At 65.2% G+C, this 20,842-nt stretch overlaps 3 protein-coding genes across 8 annotated transcripts in view; 1 reads left to right on the top strand and 2 right to left on the bottom strand.

Moving 5' to 3' along the window:
* Positions 1-7,063, bottom strand: part of SPNS1 (SPNS lysolipid transporter 1, lysophospholipid) — an 18,216-nt gene extending 11,153 nt beyond the window's left edge. For both annotated transcript variants that reach the window (XM_084652630.1, XM_084652631.1), the window contains exons 1-6: positions 6,993-7,063; positions 4,635-4,911; positions 4,294-4,359; positions 3,961-4,097; positions 1,398-1,549; positions 1,089-1,155 (exon numbers count right to left, since the gene is read on the bottom strand). In XM_084652630.1, the coding sequence (XP_084508756.1) occupies positions 1,089-1,155; positions 1,398-1,549; positions 3,961-4,097; positions 4,294-4,359; positions 4,635-4,860 (648 nt within the window). In that variant the 5' untranslated portion in view covers positions 4,861-4,911; positions 6,993-7,063. The remainder of the gene's footprint in view (positions 1-1,088; positions 1,156-1,397; positions 1,550-3,960; positions 4,098-4,293; positions 4,360-4,634; positions 4,912-6,992) is intronic.
* Positions 7,056-10,260, top strand: LOC311514214 (arylamine N-acetyltransferase 1-like). 3 transcript variants are annotated; one of them, XM_084652635.1, is made up of 2 exons: positions 7,056-7,110; positions 8,929-10,260. In XM_084652635.1, the coding sequence occupies exon 2, from the start codon at positions 8,935-8,937 to the stop codon at positions 9,772-9,774; it is 840 nt and encodes a 279-aa protein (XP_084508761.1). In that variant the 5' UTR covers positions 7,056-7,110; positions 8,929-8,934; the 3' UTR covers positions 9,775-10,260. The 3 variants fall into 3 exon arrangements, with proteins under 3 accessions (XP_084508761.1, XP_084508763.1, XP_084508762.1); XM_084652637.1 differs by having other exon boundaries at positions 7,098-7,186; XM_084652636.1 differs by lacking the exon at positions 7,056-7,110 and adding an exon at positions 7,121-7,247.
* NFATC2IP (nuclear factor of activated T cells 2 interacting protein) lies at positions 10,255-20,842 on the bottom strand. 3 transcript variants are annotated; one of them, XM_084652633.1, is made up of 10 exons: positions 20,733-20,842; positions 19,625-19,789; positions 19,338-19,407; positions 16,333-16,471; positions 15,984-16,049; positions 14,227-14,407; positions 13,472-13,616; positions 12,867-13,052; positions 11,646-11,779; positions 10,255-11,324 (listed from the first exon to the last, which is right to left on the bottom strand). In XM_084652633.1, exons 1-10 carry the CDS (start codon positions 20,742-20,744, stop codon positions 11,166-11,168), a joined length of 1,257 nt encoding a protein of 418 aa, XP_084508759.1. In that variant the 5' UTR covers positions 20,745-20,842; the 3' UTR covers positions 10,255-11,165. The 3 variants fall into 3 exon arrangements, with proteins under 3 accessions (XP_084508759.1, XP_084508760.1, XP_084508758.1); XM_084652634.1 differs by lacking the exon at positions 12,867-13,052; XM_084652632.1 differs by lacking the exons at positions 10,255-11,324; positions 11,646-11,779 and having other exon boundaries at positions 11,786-13,052.

Below are 20,842 nucleotides of genomic sequence, written 5' to 3'. Positions count from 1 at the left end.
GACCCTCTGGCTTCCCCAGGACCCCGCCTGGCCGGACTCGCTGTGGGAAGCACACGGAGGGGCAGAGGAGGCTGAAGGCTCCAAGGTCAGACCCAGGAAGGGGGAAGCCGGGTGAGCTGTGTGTCCTGAAGACAGGCTGCTCCCAGAAAGGAGACTTTCCCAGAGTCCTGACTGGCTTCGGAGGGAGCAGTTCCAGAGCATCGCCCGGGGACTCCGTGACAGGAGACCCCGGTCTCAAGCAAGATGGACCTTGCTGAAAGTTCCCGCTTTCTGTGCTAACAGGCTCTGTTCTACGCTGTGTTCCCGACGACTAATACCGGTCTGTGTTACGCTGTGACAAAGTGGGAATGTTCTTCATGTTTTCTCTGAATACTGTGTGTGCCTCAGTTTCCCCTATGTGTTACTCAAATATCTGGTGGTGGGATGAGGGTGTGTGATTGTTGCAGCGACCCCTAGTGGGCAGGTGTGTCTGCGACTGGCTGCCTGGGACAGAGAACGGGCGACGCTGTAGCCTGGCAGCCGATGGTCGGCCCCCTCCTCTGCAAGGACCAGCTGGAGGTGGGAGGTGTCGGTGCCGACCAGGTGACCTGCTGGCCTGGGAAAGAGACAAAGGAACGAGGGGGGTGCACAGGGGGTCTGGGGCCAGGCAGCTCGAACCGGGCAGGCTCCTCTTTGGGACTCGGGGGGAAGAGTCCAGGACTTGGGGTCCCCTCAAGATGGGCTTGACTGAAAGTCCCTGAGGTCTGTGCTAACAAGTCCTGTTCTACGCTGGGTTCCCGAGGGCTGATAACCCGTCTGTGTCACATGCCGGCTGGGAGTCCAGGCTCGCTGCCGAGCCGGGGGGCAGGGCCCCTCCATCTGCCCCAGGGCCCCGTCCAGGGGGACTCGCTGCGGGGAGCTCATGGGCTGAACAGTGGGCTGGACACTCCAAGGTCAGACCCAGGACGCTCCCCCTACTGATAATGTTCCCCGAGGGGTGTCCCAGGACAAGAGGGTCCTGTCAGCACGTCACTCAGGGGGGGCTCCAGAGCCCCAAGCCCGGCCTCTGTCACACCCCCCCCGCCCCCGGCCCAGCCCTCCAGACTCACCCGCAGGGCCCAATGCCAGTCCTCAGCCAAGTCCTTCACCTTCGAGCCCACGATGTAGCCCAGCCCGCTGCGGGAGGAGCAGGAGGTTAGAGCCAGGACCCACAGCTCTCCCCACTGCCCCCACCACCTGCCCCTTACACCACCTGCCCCTTACCCACCTGCCCCAACACTCGTCCCCTACCCACACTGCCCCAACACCCGCCCCCAACACCCGCCCCCTGTCCCCACCCTACCCCCAGGTTCCCACCCCATCAATCCACCCTGGCCCCCGGGCTCCCACCCACCTCCACCGCCCCCAGAGCCCCTCACCTGCCGACGGGGACGGCGAAGTAGAAGAAGGCCAGCATACGGCTGCGCTGGTCGCTAACGAACAGGTCGGCGATGATGGTGGGGGCGATGGTGGAGTAGCTGGCCTCCCCTACCCCCACCAGCCCCCGTGTCACCAGCAACAGCCAGAACCGCTGGCGGGGGAGGTGAGAGACGGCTCAGAGACGGCACCACACCCCGGCCTGCCAAGGGGCTGAGACGCCCTGGAGCAGGGAGCTCACCCCGCAGCTCCCCGCCTGCCACAGGCCCAGCCCGGCCACCCCTACAACCGTAAACTCCCCATCACGCTGAGGGGCCTGGAGATGGAGGAACCCAGTATGGGGGAGCGAGAGAGCCAGTCCTTCCTGCCTTCTAGGACACCCAGTGGGGACAACCCCATCTGGACCGCCTCACCCCGAGAGCCACTGGGTGCAGCCTGCGCCCCACGCCTTGCACGCATAGCTTCCCTCATGCACAGCCCCCAAGCCCTTCTGCGCCCCTGCATTGTTCCAGCTCTCACCACCTCCACCCCGCACCTGCCCTGCACACACAGCTCCCCCCACGCATAGCCCCCAGCCCCTCTGCACCCCCTCAGTCCTGGGGGAATTTTGCACCAAAAAATTAAAAATTCTGCACACAATCTTTAAAAATTCTGCCAATTTTATTGGTCAAAATAACACTACACAATCATGCCACTTTCAATTATTTTGGTAATTTATTTCAAAATATCTGTCAGCAAGTACGTCTGAAACAATTCAGACACACACAAAAGTTCCCCCAGGAGTAAAGAGTTAAAGAAACTCCTCTGACAGCCCAGTTCCTGTTTCTCTGCCCTGTTCCCCTTCCCAGAGCCCAGAGGGAGGGCCAGACACGCACAATACCTCCCACCCCAGAGGCCAGCCGCAGGGCCCCCCCTTGCTCAGATACCTGCACCCCCCCCAGACCATGTCCCCCCCAGCCCAGGCACCTGTCCCCCTCCCCCCCAGAGCTCAGCCACAGGGCCCCCCGCTTGCCCAGACACTCGCTCCCCTCCGCCCCAGAGCCCAGAGGGAGAGAAAGCCTGATGTTCGGTCCCAGGCTTGCAAGGAGTTTCCTACTCTCTACCTTCTCCTTCCCCCAGGCATGCTGGGAACTGCAGCGGACAGGAACCCCCTAGCTCCCTCCCCTTCCCCCCAGCAGTATCCTCTATGTGCAAGCTGGGCTCTGTGGGTCCAGCAGCCCCTAGTGGCAGCTAGCAGCTCTGCAGCCCATTTCTGTGGGGGAAAGGAAATTCTGTGCACATGTTAATTTCTGCAAAATTGACTCCTGGGGGAACTCTCTGTTAGTTATCCCAGCACTACTGCGCGTGCACATAATTAATGAGCCATGCATACTTTTAATTTTTTGTGCAGAAAAAAAGCTTCTGCTGTAATGTTGCTGCAGTTCCGCCTTTTGCCCACCAGAGGGTGCTGTGGCACAAGAACAGTAGCAGCTCCCTGCAGAAGATGACTTCTGCAGTTCCGTCTTTGGCCCATCAGAGGGTGCTGTGGCGATAGAACACAGCAGCAGCTCCCAGCCAGCATAGGAAGAGAAAGAGCCTGCCATCTTTGCAGCTGGTCGGGTCAGGAGACAGGGGCTATGGGGAGACAGACAGCAGGGGGTGCTGGGGGCGTCAGACAGGGGCTCATAAGGGCTAGCGAGGGAGGACAGACTGGGGCAGGGGCTGAATGGGAGTGGAGACGCAGGGACACATGGTGATGGGGGAGGGGGTACAGGGACACACAAGGGACAGGGGAAGGGGATGCAGAGCCACATGGGGATGGGAGAGTAAGTGTCTGAGTGGGGCTGGAGGGACACATGTGGACGGGGGTGCAAGGACACATGGGGTGGTGGGGACAGGGCAGATGTGCCTGACTGAATGGGAGAGGCTAGGGATCAGCCTGGGTCTGTGTGGCGGAAGCTCCCAAACAATCCCTCCCCGTCCTCCAAAAAAACCTGTTCCATACTTTTCCCACCCACACCCAACAACCCTCCAAGTTCACACCCAGGGTCCTTCCCTCTCCCTCAGCTCCTCCGTTCCCCCTGACTCCGCCCAGCCTTTGCTCTGCTTCCGAGGGGGGTGGGAAATACGGTTCCATATGGTAGTTTACATGAATTATTATTGTGTTAATATGCCTACTAAGGAATCTACTTGTCAAAAAACATTTCCTGAATCTTTTTTGTTGTCTGTATTGTTTCAGACGTACTTGCTGACAGGTATTTTAAAATAAATGACCAAAAATAACTGAAACTGGTGTGATTATATTGTGTTATTTTGACAAATAAAATATGCAGAATTTTAAGATACTGTGTACAGAATTTTAAATTTTTGTTGCAGAATTCCCCCAGGAGTAAAAATTCCGCATTGCGCAGTGGCACAGAATTCGCCCGGGAGAACCCCCTGCATCGCTCCAGCCCCACATATCCTCCACACCGCACCCGACCTGCGCACACAGCTCCCCCCACACACAGCCCCTCTGCGCCCCTTGCCCAGCCCCTCGTCCTCTCCACTCGGCACCCGCCCTGCGCGTGGCCTGCCAGCCGGTACCTCCTGGGGTATGAAGCTGGACCCCAGCGTGACGGCCGACCAGAAGGCGATGCCCAGGCAGAGCAGGCGCTTGCGGTGGTAGCGGTCGCCCAGGTACCCGAAGATCGGGGCCAGCACCATGTAGCTGCTGATGAACACTGCGGGGGGGGTAGGGGGTTGGTTAGAACTGGGGCACTGCGCAAGGCACAGCCACTCCCCCACCAACCCTCTGCCCCCCTACCCTCCCCATCAGAGAAGACGCCGCCCCAGGCCCCAGAGGGTGTCACCCCACATACACAGTGCATCCCTGCCCCCATCGCTATGGGATCCCCCTCTCTCCCCCAACCCCCGTACCTGTCTGGAGGAGCCCGGAGCTGCTGTCTCCAATGCGAAAGAACGACTCAATGTCGGGCAGGATGCCTGGGGAACCGGGGAGCAGGGGGTTAGAAAGTGGGGAGAGCCCCCCATGGACCCTGCAGCCCCCCACCTCTGCCAACCCCGAGCCCACCTCCCACGGCAGATCTCCACACCCTGTGCAGTCCCCCCGACCTCTGCTGGCCCCACTCCTCACACAACCCCCTCCATCCTGCAGCCCTGACCCCCCAAAACTTCCACCCCGTCCCCCAAAACCTCCCACAACTCTCCCACGCACCCACAGAGCCACCGCTGCCGTCCCCCCTCCCCACAGCCCTCACCGGCCACGGTGAAGCGGTCCATGTAGTTGAGCAGGTTGATGTAGCAGAGAACAGCGACGATCATCACTGAGCGGGGGTACGAGATCCCGGTGACGGCCTGCACTCCCCCCTCCGGCTGCCCCCCGCCCACCCGCGAGCCCCCCTTTGCCGCCGCCTCCTCCTCTGTCTCGTCCGCCTGGCTCAGGAATGGGGCAGCATCGGGGTGGGGGCTGCGCCGGGACGCCATGGCCGGGGGCTGTGCAGCCGCCTCACAGGGAGCCCGGCTCCGGAGCGGGGCCTGCGGAGGGCGGGGAGGGGGGGGATTAGTGATCCCGGCACTACGGCTTCCCCTGCCAGTCATGACCCCTTTCCCCCCCAAGAGCCCCGCCCCCATGACCTCCCATCCCCCAATAGCCCCGCCCTCATGACCTCCCATCCCCCAAAGGTCCGGCCCCCATGACATCCCATCCCCCCCAGTAGCCCTGCCCACCATAACCCCGCAGCTCCCCTGTCCCCCTCAACCCCAACCCCGCAGCACCCCGCCCCCAAGAACCCCAACCCCACAGCTCCCCTACTAATCCCCCCACCCCCATAACCCCACAAATCCCCATCCCCCGCAACTCCAACCCCGCAGCCCCCCTGCAACCCCAACCCAGCAGCCCCCCCGCCATCTCCCCGCCCCCCATAACCCCACAGCTCCTCTGCCCCCCACAACACCAACCCTGCAGCCCCCCCGCTATCCCCCCACCCCCATAACCCTGCAGCTCCCCCTGTCCCCCGCAGCCCCCCTGCCGATCCCCCTGCTACCCCAACCCCGCAGCTCCCCCCACCCCCCATAACCCCGCAGCTCCCCTGCCCCCCGCAACCCCAACCCCGCAGCACCCCACCCCCAAGAACCCCAACCCCACAGCTCCCCCACTAATCCCCCCACCCCCCATAACCCCACAAATCCCCATCCCCCGCAACTCCAACCCTGCCATCTCCCCGCCCCCCATAACCCCGCAGCTCCCCTGCCCCCCGCAACCCCAACCCCGCAGCCCCCCCGCCCCCATAACCCCGCAGCTCCCCTGCCCCCCGCAACCCCAACCCCGCAGCACCCCGCCCCCAAGAACCCCAACCCCACAGCTCCCCTACTAATCCCCCCACCCCCCATAACCCCGCAGGTCCCCTGCCCCCCGCAACCCCAACCCCGCAGCACCCCGCCCCCAAGAACCCCAACCCACAGCTCCCCCACTAATCCCCCCATCCCCCATAACCCCGCAGGTCCCCTGCCCCCCGCAACCCCAACCCCGCAGCCCCCCCGCCCCCCATAACCCCGCAGCTCCCCTGCCCCCCGCAACTCCAACCCCGCAGCCCCCCCGCCCCCATAACCCCGCAGGTCCCCTGCCCCCCGCAACCCCAACCCCGCAGCACCCCACCCCCAAGAACCCCGCAGCTCCCCTGCCCCCCGCAACCCCAACCCCGCAGCACCCCGCCCCCAAGAACCCCAACCCCACAGCTCCCCTACTAATCCCCCCACCCCCATAACCCCACAAATCCCCATCCCCCGCAACTCCAACCCCGCAGCCCCCCTGCAACCCCAACCCAGCAGCCCCCCCGCCATCTCCCCGCCCCCCATAACCCCGCAGCTCCTCTGCCCCCCACAACACCAACCCTGCAGCCTCCCCGCTATCCCCCCGCCCCCATAACCCTGCAGCTCCCCCTGTCCCCCGCAGCCCCCCTGCCGATCCCCCTGCTACCCCAACCCCGCAGCTCCCCCCACCCCCCATAACCCCGCAGCTCCCCTGCCCCCCGCAACCCCAACCCCGCAGCACCCCACCCCCAAGAACCCCAACCCCACAGCTCCCCCACTAATCCCCCCACCCCCCATAACCCCACAAATCCCCATCCCCCGCAACTCCAACCCTGCCATCTCCCCGCCCCCCATAACCCCAACCCCGCAGCACCCCACCCCCAAGAACCCCAACCCCACAGCTCCCCCACTAATCCCCCCACCCCCCCATAACCCCACAAATCCCCATCCCCCGCAACTCCAACCCTGCCATCTCCCCGCCCCCCATAACCCCAACCCCGCAGCCCCCCCGCCCCCATAACCCCGCAGCTCCCCTGCCCCCCGCAACCCCAACCCCGCAGCACCCCGCCCCCAAGAACCCCAACCCACAGCTCCCCCACTAATCCCCCCACCCCCCATAACCCCGCAGGTCCCCTGCCCCCCGCAACCCCAACCCCGCAGCTCCCCTGCCCCCAAGAACCCCAACCCCGCAGCTCCCCCCACCCCCCATAACCCCGCAGGTCCCCTGCCCCCCGCAACCCCAACCCCGCAGCCCCCCCACCCCCCATAACCCCGCAGCCCCCCGCCCCCCGCCATGACCCCACTACCGAGCCGGGGCGCGCTGCTCCCAGCTGCGGTCATGTGACCCCCTTCGCGTCACCTGACCCATGGCGAGTCCCGCCCCTCCGGGACGTCACCGCGGAACCCTCGGCCTCTGTTACCAGGGTAACGGGGACCCTCCGCAGCCCCCCGCGGCCGATTTCCAGCGCCGCCGTCACCATGGCAACCAGAGTGTCACCCCGTAACCAGCCGAGACACCCCTGTCGCCGTCACCATGGCAACCCCAGGGACGGGGGCCCGGAGTGCGCGGGGTGCCGGGGGGGCAGAGCACGGCCACGGGGAAGGGGGGCCTAGGGGGCGCCGGGCTGGGGGGCGCAGGGGGGGGCGCTAGGGGGCGCTGGGCCGGGGGTGCAGGGCTGGGGGGCGCAGGGGGGGGCGCTAGGGGGCGCCGGGCCGGGGGTGCGGGGGGGGCGCTAGGGGGCGCTGGGCTGGGGGTGCGGGGGGGGCGCTCTCCCCGGCGGTCAGGGCTGGCCCCGTGGGGCGCTGGGTGTGGGGTGCAGGGCTGGGGGGCGCTAGGGGGGGCGCTAGGGGGCGCCGGGCCGGGGGTGCGGGGGGGGCGCTAGGGGGCGCTGGGCTGGGGGGCGCAGGGGGGGCGCTAGGGGGCGCCGGGCCGGGGGTGCAGGGCTGGGGGGCGCTAGGGGGCGCTGGGCTGGGGGTGCAGGCCTGGGGGGCGCTAGGGGGCGCTGGGCTGGGGGGCGCAGGGGGGGCGCTAGGGGGTGCAGGGCTGGGGGGCGCTAGGGGGCGCCGGGCCGGGGGTGCAGGCCTGGGGGGCGCTAGGGGGCGCTGGGCTGGGGGGCGCAGGGGGGGCGCTAGGGGGCGCCGGGCCGGGGGTGCAGGGCTGGGGGGCGCTAGGGGGTGCTGGGCTGTGGGGCGCGGGGGGGGGGCGCTCTCTCCGGCGGTCAGGGCTGGCACCGTGGGGCGCTGGGTGTGGGGCGCCGGGCCGGGGGTGCAGGGCTGGGGGGCGCAGGGGGGGGCGCTCTCCCTGGCGGTCAGGGCTGGCCCCGTGGGGCGCTGGGTGTGGGGCGCGGGGGGGGAACCCACGCCCCGGGGGGCGACGCTGCATGGCCGGCTGGCGGAGGGGCTGGGTGCCCCCCGTGGGCGCGGCGGCTGCTGGCCCCCTGCGCCCTGGGCTGGCCCGGCAGGGGCAGGTGCTGCCCGCGCTGGCCCGGTGCCCAGTCACGCCCCCCTGGGGCAGTGGTGGGAGGGGCAGGCCCAGCCCGTGCCCATGCTCTGCCCCCCGCCCGCCCCCACCTCCGGCCGCCTGGCAGTGCCCCGGAGTCGCCCTTCCCCGAGGGGGGCAAGAGGGGCCCCTGCTGACCATGCCACCTGACCTGTGCTGACCTCTGACCTGCCCCCCTGCTGCCCCTGCCCCCCAATCCAGAGTCTCCGAAACTCATCAAATCACCTGTCTGTGTTCGGGGTGGGGGGGGGGTGCACAGGAAATACTCCCCGGGCTTTGAGTGTAGTGGTTAAAGGGGGGGCAATGGGGGTTGGGAACACAGGGCATGGGGGGCACGGGGGCCTTGGACGTTGGGGGGATCTGTTGGCGCTGGGAAGGGGGAGTTGGGAGTCTGGGGGGTGATTACCTCCCCCTCCCCTGGACAGGTAGGTGGGAGCGTGGGGGGCTGCTCCCACAGGTGACACTGACCCCCTCTGCCCCATGGCTACCGGGGAAAGAGGCCGGGGGGCCCTGCCAGGCTGGGAGGGGTTAGGGAGCTGTCCCGTGGGGCGGGGGGGACCACGGGAGAGGGCACGTGTCTCCCCGCCCCACTGGAGATGCGGAAAGCTCAACCCTGTGCAGGGCCAGCTGCCGCCCCAGCGTGAGAGCTGCAGGGCCGGAGTCGAACCCCGCTCTGGGCGGCGGGCGGGGCTGGGAGCCAGGACGCCTGGGTTCTCTCCTCACAGCCCCCACTTTGCCCCCAGCCCAGGATGGACGTGGGTGCCTATCTCTCCCGGATCGGGTATCAGGGCCCGACGGAGCCCACCCTGGAGACGCTGCGGGGGCTGCACCGTTGCCACCTGTTCTCGGTGCCCTTTGAGAGCCTGAGCGTGCACTGCGGGGAGCCCATCACCCTGGCGCCGCCCCTGCTCTACGACAAGATCGTCCGCCGGCGGCGCGGCGGCTTCTGCTACGAGAACAACGGGCTCTTCCTGTGGCTGCTGCGGGCGCTGGGCTTCGACGTGGTGGGGCTGGCGGGCCGCGTCCGCAACCGCTTCACCGGCCGCCTCGGGCCGCCCCGCGACCACCTGCTGCTGCTGGCCCGGCTGGGGGGCCAGCGCTTCCTGTGCGACGTGGGCTTCGGGGACGGCTTCCTGGAGCCCCTGCGGCTGGAGCCGGGCCTGGAGCAGCCGCAGGAGGGCGGCACCTTCCGGCTGGGCCTGGCGGGGGGCGTCTGGGCGCTGGAGCAGCTGCGGGCGCCGGGCGGGGAGGGGCAGGTGCTCTACACCTTCACGCTGGAGGAGCGGGAGCTGGGAGACTTCGCCGCCATGGCCTGCTACCACCAGCAGGCCCCCAGCTCCCTCTTCGCCTGCAAGTCCTTCTGCAGCCTGCCCCAGCCGGGCGGGGGCCGCCTCACCTACATGGGCTGGCGCCTCATTGCCACGCGGGGCGGGGAGCGCACGGAGACCCCTCTGCAGCCCCCTGAGATCCCCGCCCTGCTGCAGCATGCCTTCGGGGCCCAGCTGAGCGGGACCTTGGTGCCCAAGGACCAGGACATACAGCCACCCCCGGAGGGGGAGGAGATGGGGCCAGCTCCCCCCACTGAATGAAGGAGCGCCAAGAAAGGAGGTGGAGGGGGGCCGAGACCCCCCTGACAGCACCCCTGGGGGCCCAGCTCTGAGAGCTGTGGGGAGAGGGAGCTGTAAAACATGCCAGCCAGGGCAGGAACCTGGGGGGAGCTGCTGGGCCCAAAGGGAAGAATGAGGGGTGGTCTGGGAGCCAGGACTCCTGGGTTCTATCCCCCGCTCTGGGAAGGAAGCAGCGTCTAGTCGGTTGGCTTGGGCTCGGCTCAGGACTCCTGGGTTCTATCCCTGGCTCAGACACCGACTCTGTGTGATGCTGGATGGGTCCATCCCTGTGGTGCATTGAGCGTGTGAGCTCCGTGGGGCAGGGCCTGCCTTATGCTGAGCAGCGAGGGGGCCCTGATCCCTGGGTGTGAGGGTCCTTGCAGGGTCCAGTGCAGTGCCACTCCCTCCAGCCCCACAGCTGTCTCCGCCCACCCCCTCCTCACAAAATAAAGGGCAAGAGGCTCAGGACGAAGGGCTGAGTTCATTTATTTATTTCATAAAAGCAACTTCCCACCGCCCCCGTGCCAGGGGGGATAAACGCCCCTAAAGTCCCCTATTTACAGAACGGGCCGCCGGGGGTGGGTCTGGGTCTAGGCCTCGCTGACATGATGGGCAGGCTCCAGGCCATGCCCAGGTGCAGGGGGGTTTCTCGGGGGGCAGGGCCATGCCCAGCTGCTGCAGGGTGCTAGGAAGGGGGATCCCCCGGGCTCAGTGACAGCAGCAGCTGGTTCTGTGCCCAGCTGTGGGGGAGTTGTAGGGAGGCACCCCGGGGGGGCTAGGCCCAGTCCTCCATCAGGCCTCATGCCCAGCTATGCAGGGGCAGGGGCATCCCAGGGCTGAGGGGGTGCGCTAGGCCCAGGCCTCGATGTCATCGGGCTCCATACCCAGCTGTGCGGGGGGGGCACCCCAGGGGGAGCTAGGCCCAGGCCTCGATGACATCGTCGGGCTCCATGCCCAGCTGTGGAGGAGGGGGTTGGGGGCACCCCAGGGGGGCTAGGCCCAGGTCTCGATGTCATCGGGCTCCGTACCCAGCTGTGCGGGGGGGCACCCTGGGGGGGGGGGCTAGGCCCAGGCCTCGATGACATCGTCGGGCTCCATGCCCAGCTGTGGAGGAGGGGGTTGGGGGCACCCCAGGGGGGCTAGGCCCAGGTCTCGATGTCATCGGGCTCCGTACCCAGCTGTGCGGGGGGGCACCCTGGGGGGGGGGGCTAGGCCCAGGCCTCGATGACATCGTCGGGCTCCATGCCCAGCTGTGGAGGGGGTTGGGGGTCAGGGGCACCCTAGGGGGGCTAGGCCCAGGCCTCGATGACATCGTCGGGCTCCATGCCCAGGTATGGAGGAGGGGGTTGGGGGTCAGGGGCACCCTAGGGGGGCTAGGCCCAGGCCTCGATGACATCGTCGGGCTCCATGCCCAGCTGCTCGGGCGTGCGGGTCCCTGCCAGGCGCTGCCCGTCAAAGAAGAAGCGGAGTTGACGGCCGCCCAGCCCCATGGCCTCCTGGTAGCGCTCCATCAGCCGGTGCAGCGGCTCTCCCTGCCGGGGGTGGGGGGTTAGCGGGGTGGGGGGTACACGCCGCAGACATGCCAGGGAGGGGGCACTACAGGGATTGTGGGCTGGCCCCAGCATCCCTCCCAAAGCAGCCCCAGGTGGAGAGGGGCCTGCCCCAGGATAGTTCCCCCCCACCGACTGCCCCAGCCAACAGCCCCCTGCTGGCTCAGTCCCATCCTCCTCCCTGAGGCTGTGACAACCCCCACATCCCCCTCCCTCTGCAAACAGCACCTCACAGCCCTCTTGCATGGCCCCTCCCCCATAGACGACCCCCCAGATGGTGACCCCCCTGCAGCTCCCCCTTACCCTGGGCACGTTGAGCGTGAGCTGAGAGTCTTTCTCCTGGCCTCGCACGGTCAGCCGTAGTTCCCCAGGGCCCGGCCCAGCCCCCGGTCCCCCCCGACCCTGCGGCTCTCCGGCTGCCATGTCCACCACGCAATCTGCAGGGGACAGACGGACACACAGAGAGCGCAAGGGGCGGGCAGCTGGGGGCGCTGCACTGAGAACTCCCCTGTTACCCGCCCATCCCAGGTTGGGGGACCCCCACTGATATCAGACCCCCTGCCCCCAGCCTGGGGGCACAGCATGCACTTCGGGGCCCGTACCAGAATTTCTGCAACCCGCTGTGGGCTCGTCAGCTGACGGCCACGGAGGAGAAGAGAGGCCTGGTGCGTGGGGCGACCATGAGCCGCCACGGGGACCCCAGCATGGCTCAGGTGGGGCAGCTGCTGGGCGCCCGCAGAACATGGAAACATGGGGCGGAAAGGGACCTCGGCAGGTGGCAGGGCCAGGCAAACCTAGGCCAGCCCTGACAGCTGTTTGTCCAACCTGTTCTTAGACACCTCCAGTGCTGCGGACTCCCCAACCCCCATCAGCCTGTTCCAGGCCGAGCTCCCCTTACAGTTAGACAGTTTCCTAATATTCGACCTAAATCTCCCTGGCCGCGGACGGAGCTCATCACTTCCTGTCCTACCTCCAGTGAACATGGAGAATAACTGATCCCTGTGACGAAGGGGGAATTTTCTGTAGCATCTGTGGGAGTCTCATGCCTGCCTCAGTTTCCCCTATACTTTGCACAGCTACTCAGTGCGGGGGGGAAGGACTAAGTTTGCTCTCAGGGCAGCCTAAGACACAGGTACGTGCATCACCGCCCTGGCTGGTGGAACGAACAGTCATTAAGGAACTGGCTGAAACTGCCCCAGGTCAGCAAGGGGGCCAGAGAGCGCGGCTGGCCGCGCTCTTGACTCCTGGCCCCATGCTCCCAGCGGGAAGCTGGGCACAGACCCCGGCTGGAGAACCAGGGCCTGGGAGGGGCAAGGTGGGGGGAGCAGTGTGGGCGCTGGGGGCTCTCACCCGGGAACAGACTCAGGAAGGAAGTCAGAGAGCGAGCGAGCGATAGAGCCTGACCCAAGGGGTTCCCCACAGCCTGGCAGGGCTCTGGGCTGAGCAGAATGGACTGGGCTGTAACCTGCACCCCTCTGCGCGACCCTAAGGGCTCCCTGTGCCTTGCCCAGCTGACTAACACACCTGACTGTGCGCCAGTGTTGAGGGACTGTCCCTGCCACGCTGGGTGAGGGCACCGTCCCGGCAGCGTGGGCGCGTCTCTGCCAGGGTCTGGCTCAGCGGGACTCGCTGGGCAGAGCTCACGGGGGAAGCAGGAGGCTGCAGCCCAGAGGTCCAGTCCAAGCAGGCGGTGAGGCCAAGTGGCCGACCCTGGAGGGAAAGGGGGACCCCAGGGGGTCTGGCACAGGGAAGGGATTTCCTGTGGCGTCCCACCCTCTCCTTACCAGCCTTTACTAGAGCTGACCCCTGCTCTCAGGCGGCTCAAACTCACCCGGGTTTTAACCTTCCCCAGGTCAGGGTTTCGGACCCCTCCTCTGGCCTCTCCACTTCGTCCCCCGCTTGCCTAACGCCTGGTGCCCAGAGCTGCACCCAGCACTCCCATTGCACGTGGGACAGCTACCGCCCGCGTCCTACGTACAGCGCTGCTGCGAGCGCTCCCCAGCCGGAGAGCCGCCTTTCCCACAACAGCAGCCCACCCGCGCCTGACCCGCTCGGACCGCAGACCCCGCCCAGCCAGCGCGGCCCCAGCTGGTACCTGGGCCAAGAGAAGCCCCCTGCCCCTCACTCACCGATGATGTCGGCCACGCCCAGGCCCAGGCCCTGGGGGGTGCTGCTGGGGGGCAGTTCGGCGTCTCGCAGCAGCAGCAGGATCTGCTCTGGCCGGACCTGCAGCCTCCCGGCCATGTGCTCCACCACCGCATGCAGGGGCTGTGTCTGCGCCGGGGGAGGGGACCGTCAGGGAGGGCCAGACGGGCAGTCCACAGCCACCCCCAGCCCGGCAGCCCACTGGGCTGTTCTGGGCCAGCGTGAGCCAAGCAGCGGGGCTGGCATGGCAGGTGCCAAATCACCTGGTACATTCACCCCGAGTGACTCCAGCTGGGCCATTTCCCAGCAGATCCAGTGTCAGGCAGTTCCACCGCCCCCTGCAATCAGTGTTAATCTCACCCTGTCCTCCCAGCTCTACACTGGGGGGGTGAACAAGCCCCTTCCTCCACCTGGCCGCTGTCCTGCCCCCTATCCTGTACCGGCACCTCCCTGGCCCTACCCACCCCCGTCTGAGCTGTGCGCTCCGTGATCTGCGCTCTGCCTTTCCCCAGACCCCCCCGCCCCCCCAGGGCATGGCCGGGGTCTGCACGCTGGGGCGTGGGGCTCGCTCAGAGCCAGGCTGTGGGGGCAGGGTGGGAGAGGCAGTGTCTGCAGGGGGCCGAAGGCTGTGGAGGATATATAAGGCCTGCATGGAGGCCCAGCACAAGCTGAGGGGATGAGGGGCTCGCTCCCCAGCCACATGGGGATGTGGAAGAGCGGAGAGGTGGGGGTCACTCACCATCTCCACGGCGACACGGTGGATCTCGGCCCGGCACCGCACCTTGAGCTGCAGCTGCCGGGGCTCGGGGCATGGGGGCGGCTCCACCAGGATCACGTCGTCCTCGGGCGGCTCCTCCCGCAGGCTGCGCTGGGCGGCCGAGAGCCACGTGCGGAGACCCCGCAGCTGGCGTGCCACCTCCCTGCGGGCAGGACCGTCAGACCCCGACAGCCCCCCGTGCCCCACAGACCCCCAATCCCCACCTCCCTGCGGGGCAGGGCCGTCAGACCCCGACAGCCCCCCGTGCCCCACAGACCCCCAATCCCCACCTCCCTGCGGGCAGGGCCGTCAGACCCCGACAGCCCCCCGTGCCCCACAGACCCCCCAATCCCCACCTCTCTGCGGGGCAGGGCCGTCAGACCCCGACAGCCCCCCGTGCCCCACAGACCCCCCAATCCCCACCTCCCTGCGGGGCAGGGCCTTCAGACCCCCGACAGCCCCCCGTGCCCCACAGACCCCCAATCCCCACCTCCCTGCGGGGCAGGGCCTTCAGACCCCCGACAGCCCCCCGTGCCCCACAGACCCCCAATCCCCACCTCCCTGCGGGCAGGGCCTTCAGACCCCCGACAGCCCCCCGTGCCCCACAGACCCCCCAATCCCCACCTCCCTGCGGGCAGGACCGTCAGACCCCGACAGCCCCCCGTGCCCCACAGACCCCCCAATCCCCACCTCTCTGCGGGGCAGGGCCGTCAGACCCCGACAGCCCCCCGTGCCCCACAGACCCCCCAATCCCCACCTCTCTGCGGGGCAGGGCCTTCAGACCCCCGACAGCCCCCCGTGCCCCACAGACCCCCAATCCCCACCTCCCTGCGGGGCAGGGCCTTCAGACCCCCGACAGCCCCCCGTGCCCCACAGACCCCCAATCCCCACCTCCCTGCGGGGCAGGGCCTTCAGACCCCCGACAGCCCCCCGTGCCCCACAGACCCCCAATCCCCACCTCCCTGCGGGCAGGGCCGTCAGACCCCCGACAGCCCCCCGTGCCCCACAGACCCCCAATCCCCACCTCCCTGCGGGGCAGGGCCTTCAGACCCCCGACAGCCCCCCGTGCCCCACAGACCCCCCAATCCCCACCTCTCTGCGGGGCAGGGCCGTCAGACCCCGACAGCCCCCCGTGCCCCACAGACCCCCAATCCCCACCTCCCTGCGGGCAGGGCCGTCAGACCCCCGACAGCCCCCCGTGCCCCACAGACCCCCAATCCCCACCTCCCTGCGGGGCAGGGCCTTCAGACCCCCGAGCCCCACAGACCAACCCCCCCCCCACACACACACACCCCTCCCTGGGGCGCAGGGTCATCAGACGGACAGAGCCCTGTGCACCACAGACCCCCCTCCCACACCTCCCTGGGGGGCAGGGCCGTCAGACCCCCAACAAACCCCTGTGCCCCACAGACACCCCCCAGACACCTCCTTGGGGGGCAGGGCTGTTAGAGCCCCGCACAGACCCATGTACCCCACAGACACCCCCCACCTCCCTGGAGGTAGGGGCCATCAGACCTCTGACAGACCTCCCCATCTCCCACCTCCAGAGACTCCCCAGACAAATCCCCCCCAGAGACCTTCCCTGCTCTCTACAAGGGAGGTGTGCCCCAGAGAATCTGCCCCTCAATTCCCCAACTCCTGCAGAGGCAGAGATTTCAACAGAGACACCCCCCCCACCCAGCCCCACCTCCCTGAGGGGAGGAGCTCAGCAACACCCCCACATCCTTACAACCCCTCACCGGCGGGTCCGGCCCCTCTGTCTGCGTGTGGGCTGTGGTGGGGGAGAGGGGGACTCGTCCCGGACCCTGAGAGAGAGAGAGAGCAGGGGGTGAGATGGGGCTGCTGTGCCCCATAAGTGACAGCCCCCCCCCAGGGACAGACCCCAAAGCCAGGGGCCACAGAGCCCGAGCCATGCCCCCACCTCCCCTTTATAGCCCTGTCCCCTCCCCCATATACCTCCATTGTAACCCTGTCCCCACCCTGATCCCCCCACCCCCATTAGAGCCTAATCCCCTCCCACCATATACCTCCCACAGTAATCCTGCCACAATCCCTCCCCCCCACCTGCAATCCCTCCCCCGCACCTACGTTCTCACTACCCCCTGCTGCTGCTGCGGCTCCTCCTCCAGCCAGTCAGTGCAGGGGCCCTGGGGGAGGCGTGGGGCATGAGGCCGCTCCGGCCGGGGGGGCGTGACAGGGCCAATCTCATCCACGTCCAGATCTGCCCCTGGCAGGGGGAGGGGAGATAGCAGCTGTGACTGCCAGGCAGGGGGCACCTCTCCCCACAGCTGCCCCCCCAGACAATAAACCGCCATCCAGTGTACGTACCCCAAGCCCCCCAGATACAACTCCCCTGACCCCTCACCTGGCACATCTCCCCCCAACCCAACACACATAGCCACATATTAAAGGAACTGGCACCTGAAATTGCAAGCCCCACACCAAGGATTTTAATGACTCTAAACTCGGGGGTCGTACCCTATGACTGGGGAGCAGCTAATATAGTTCATATTTTTAAGAAAGGGAAAAAAATGTGATCCAGGAAACTCCAAGCCTGTTAGTTTGACCTCAATTGTACGCAAGGTCTTGGAACAAATTTTGAAAGAGAAAGTTGTTAAGGACATGGGGTGAACAGTAACTGGGATAAAATACAACAGGGCTTTACAAAAGGTGGATCCTGCCTGAGCTCCTTCTTTGAGAAGAGATCTGATGTTTTAGACAAAGGAAGTGCAGTGGATCCAACCTACCCAGATGTCCAAAAGGCTTTGGATCCAGGTCCACATGGGAAACTATTAGTTACATTGGAGAAGAGGGGGATTAACAGGAGAACTGAAAGGTGGGTAAGGAACTGGTTAAAGGGGAGACTGCAGCGGGTCCTACTGAAAGGTGAGCTGTCAGGCTGGAGGGAGGTTACCAGTGGAGTTCCTCAAGGATCGGTCTTGGGACCAATCTTATTTAACATTTTTATTACGCTTGTCGACTAATCGCAGTTAACTCACACAATTAACTCAAAAATTTCATCGCGATTAATCACAGTTTTAATCGCATTGTTCAACAATAGAATACCAATTGAAATATTATTAAATATTTTGGATGTTTTTCCTATATATCGTATTCTGTATTGTAATTGAAATAAAAGTGTATAACTTGTTTATAAATGTTTGCACTGTAAAAATAACAAAAAGAAATCGTATTTTTCAATTCACCTCATACAAGTCATACAAGACAAATCTCTTTGTCGTGAAAGTGCAACTTAAACAAATGTAGATTGTTACATAACCACATTCAAAAAACAAAACAATGTAAAACTTCAGAGCCTACAAGTCCACTCAGTCCTCCTTCTTGTTCAGCCAATTGCGAAGAGAAACACATGTGTTTACAGTTATTGGAGATAATGCTGTCTGCTTCTTATTTACACTGTCACCTGAAAGTGGGAACAGTCTTTTGCAAGGCACTTTTGTAGCCGGCCTTGCAAAGTATTTACATATAGGTATTTTTTAATTGTGATTAATTTTTTAATTGCTTGACAGCCCTAATATTTATTACTGAGCTTGGCACAAAAAGTGGGTGCATGCGAATAAAATTTGGGGATAAGACAAAGCTGGGAGGTGTTGCTAATATGGAGAAGGACCGGAATATCCTACAAGAAGATCTGGATGATTTTGTAATCTGGAGTAATAGAAATGGGATGCTATTTAATAGTGCAAAGTGCACTGAAGGACTAACAACAGGAATTCTTGCTCTAAACTGGAGACGTATCAGTCGGAAGCGACAGAGGAGGAGAAAGACCTGGGGGTATTGGCTGATCACAGGCTGACTAGGAGCCGCCAGTGTGATGTGGCCGTGAAAAAGGCTAACACGGTCCTGGGGTGCATCAAGTGAGGTGTTTCCAGTGGAGAGAGGGACGTGTCAGCACCATGATACGAGGCACTGGTGAGACTCATCTGGAGTAGTGTATGAGAACGTAAGAAGGGCCAGACTGGATCAGACCAAAGGTCCACCTACCCAGTGTCCTGTCTTCCAACCGTGGCCAATGCCAGGTGCCCCGGAGGGAATGAACAGACCCGGGAATCATCAAGTGACCCATCCTCTGTCGCCCATTCCCAGCTTCTGGCAAAGCTGTTCTAGTCTCCCATGTAAGGAAGATGAATTCAAACTGGAACAGGCGCAGAGAAGAACTGCTAGGAGGACCCGAGGAATGGAAAACCTCCCTTATGAGCAGGGACTCAAAGAGCTTGGCTTGTTTAGCCTGACCAAACGCAGGCTGAGGGAAGACAGGATTGCTCTGTATAAATACATCAGAGGGATACATACCAGGGAGGGAGAGGAGTTATTTAAGTTAAGCGCCAATGTGAACCCAGAACACATGGCTATAAACTGGCCATTAACAAGTTTAGGCTTGAAATTAGATGAAGGTTTCTAACTCTCAGAGGAGTGAAGTTTTGGAGCAGCCTCCCAAGGGGAGCAGGGGAGGCAAACCCCCTAACTGGCTTCACGACTGAGCTTGATCAGCGTATGGAAGGGCTGGTACGACAGGACTGCCTACAATGGCGTGCGACCGCCTGTAACAAACATGGCCAGAGACGGGCCACTAGATGGGGAGGCTCTGAGTTACTACAGAGAATTCTTTCCCGGGGACCTGCCTGGTGGGTCTTGCTTACCTGCTCAGGGTCTAACTGATCGCTGTATTCGGGGTTGGGAAGGAATTTTTCCCGGGGTCAGACTGTCTGAGACCCTGGGTGGGGGTTTCACCTTCCTCTGCAGCGTGCGACACGGGTCACTCGCAGGCTAGAACTAGTGTCAGCAGCGGAGTCTCTGAAACTTGGGGTCTTTAAGCCACGATGTGAGGACGTCAGTGACTCAGCCGGAGGTTCATTGGGGTGGGGGGGAGGGTTCTGTGGCCTGTGATCAGATTGGGGGTGTCTCAGACTTTAAGGGCACAAGTGGCCATCAAACACCACAGCCCGGGCAAACAGCCCCCCCAGACTACCTCTGCTGCCTCCTCCCACTCCCCCCCCCCGGGCACATACATAGCCCCCACCTCCCTAAGGTCAAAACCCCCCTACTCCCGCCCAGCCCTAGCACCCCCTTACCTCCCTGCCACTGCAGGGTGGGCACCTCCGGGTGCAGCTCCGCAGGGCACAGCTGGAAGCTGCTGTTCACCTGGAGAGGAAGGGGGCATGTTACCCACAGGCCCTGCTGCGCGGGCACCCCCATGGGGGCACCGAGCCTCAGGATGGGCACAAGAGGGATGAGCAAGTCAGGGGAGGGGGGCTGGGAGCCCGGACTCCTGGTTCTGTCCCCAGCTCCGGGAGAGGAGAGGTGTCTGGTGGTTAGAGCTCGGGGTGGAGGGGTGCTCAGACGCCTGGGTCCCTGTTACCTTGTTCGAGTAGACAGGCACAGCGGGGACCTCGGTGCTGCACAGAACACGCCGGCGCTTGGGGCGCGGCTGCCCCACTGCCCCCCTTGGGGGTCTCACAAGCTCCTCCTCGCTGTCACTGCTACTGCTGCCCCCCACGTAGATGGGGGGTGGGGCAGGGCCAACCTGAGTGGGGATGGGAGGGTTAGGGAGCAGGACTCCTGGGTTCTACCCTATGATTCCCCCAGTACAGCCCCAGGGGGGCTCCCCCCACCTGCCCAGCGGCCCCCTCCACCCTGCGCCAAGACAGGGGTGAGGGAGGAGCAGGCCCCAAGTCACCTCCCCTACTGCCCAGAGACCCCCCCCCGAGCCTAGCTCCCCAGAGACCCCCACCCAGAGACCCCCCCACGGCCCCGCTCCCCACTGCCCAGAGACCCCCCCACAGCCCCACCCAGAGACACCCCCCAGCCTCGCTCCCCACTGCCCAGAGACCCCCCACTGCCTCACCCAGAGACCCCCCCAAAGCCCCACCCCACTGCCCAGAGACCCCCCCACAGACCCAACCAGAGACACCCCCCAGCCTCGCTCCCCACTGCCCAGAAACCCCCCACAGACCCAACCAGAGACCCCCCACTGCCCAGAGACCCCCCCAGAGACCCCCCCGAGCCTAGCTCCCCAGAGAACCCCACCCAGAGACCCCCCACAGCCCCACCCCACTGCCCAGAGACCCCCCCAAAGACCCCCCGAGCCTAGCTCCACAGAGACCCCCACCCAGAGACCCCCCCACGGCCCCACCCAGAGACCACCCCACTGCCCAGAGACCCCCCCACGGCCCCAACCAGAGACACCCCCCAGCCTCGCTCCCCACTGCCCAGAGACCCCCCACTGCCTCACCCAGAGACCCCCCCACAGCCCCACCCCACTGCCCAGAGACCCCCCCACGGCCCCAACCAGAGACACCCCCCAGCCTCGCTCCCCACTGCCCAGAGACCCCCCACTGCCTCACCCAGAGACCCCCCCACAGCCCCACCCCACTGCCCAGAGACCCCCCCAGAGACCCCCCCCGAGCCTAGCTCCCCACTGCCCAGCCTCGCTCCCCATCACCCCCCCACGGCCCCCCGCCACTCACCTGCTCCGCCATGGCGCGGGCTCCCAGGTCACGCCCCGTATTGGCTTAGACCCTCCCACTCAGCCCCGCCCCTGCCCTGCCATTGGCCACGGCCCGCCGGCTCTGTGACG

Source organism: Lepidochelys olivacea (assembly GCF_965140295.1).
Source record: "Lepidochelys olivacea isolate rLepOli2 genome assembly, contig: Scaffold_29, whole genome shotgun sequence".
In the NCBI taxonomy this organism is placed as follows: domain Eukaryota; kingdom Metazoa; phylum Chordata; order Testudines; family Cheloniidae; genus Lepidochelys; species Lepidochelys olivacea.
Note: the sequence above shows the minus strand (reverse complement) of the source record. Positions and strands in the feature narration are given on the sequence as shown.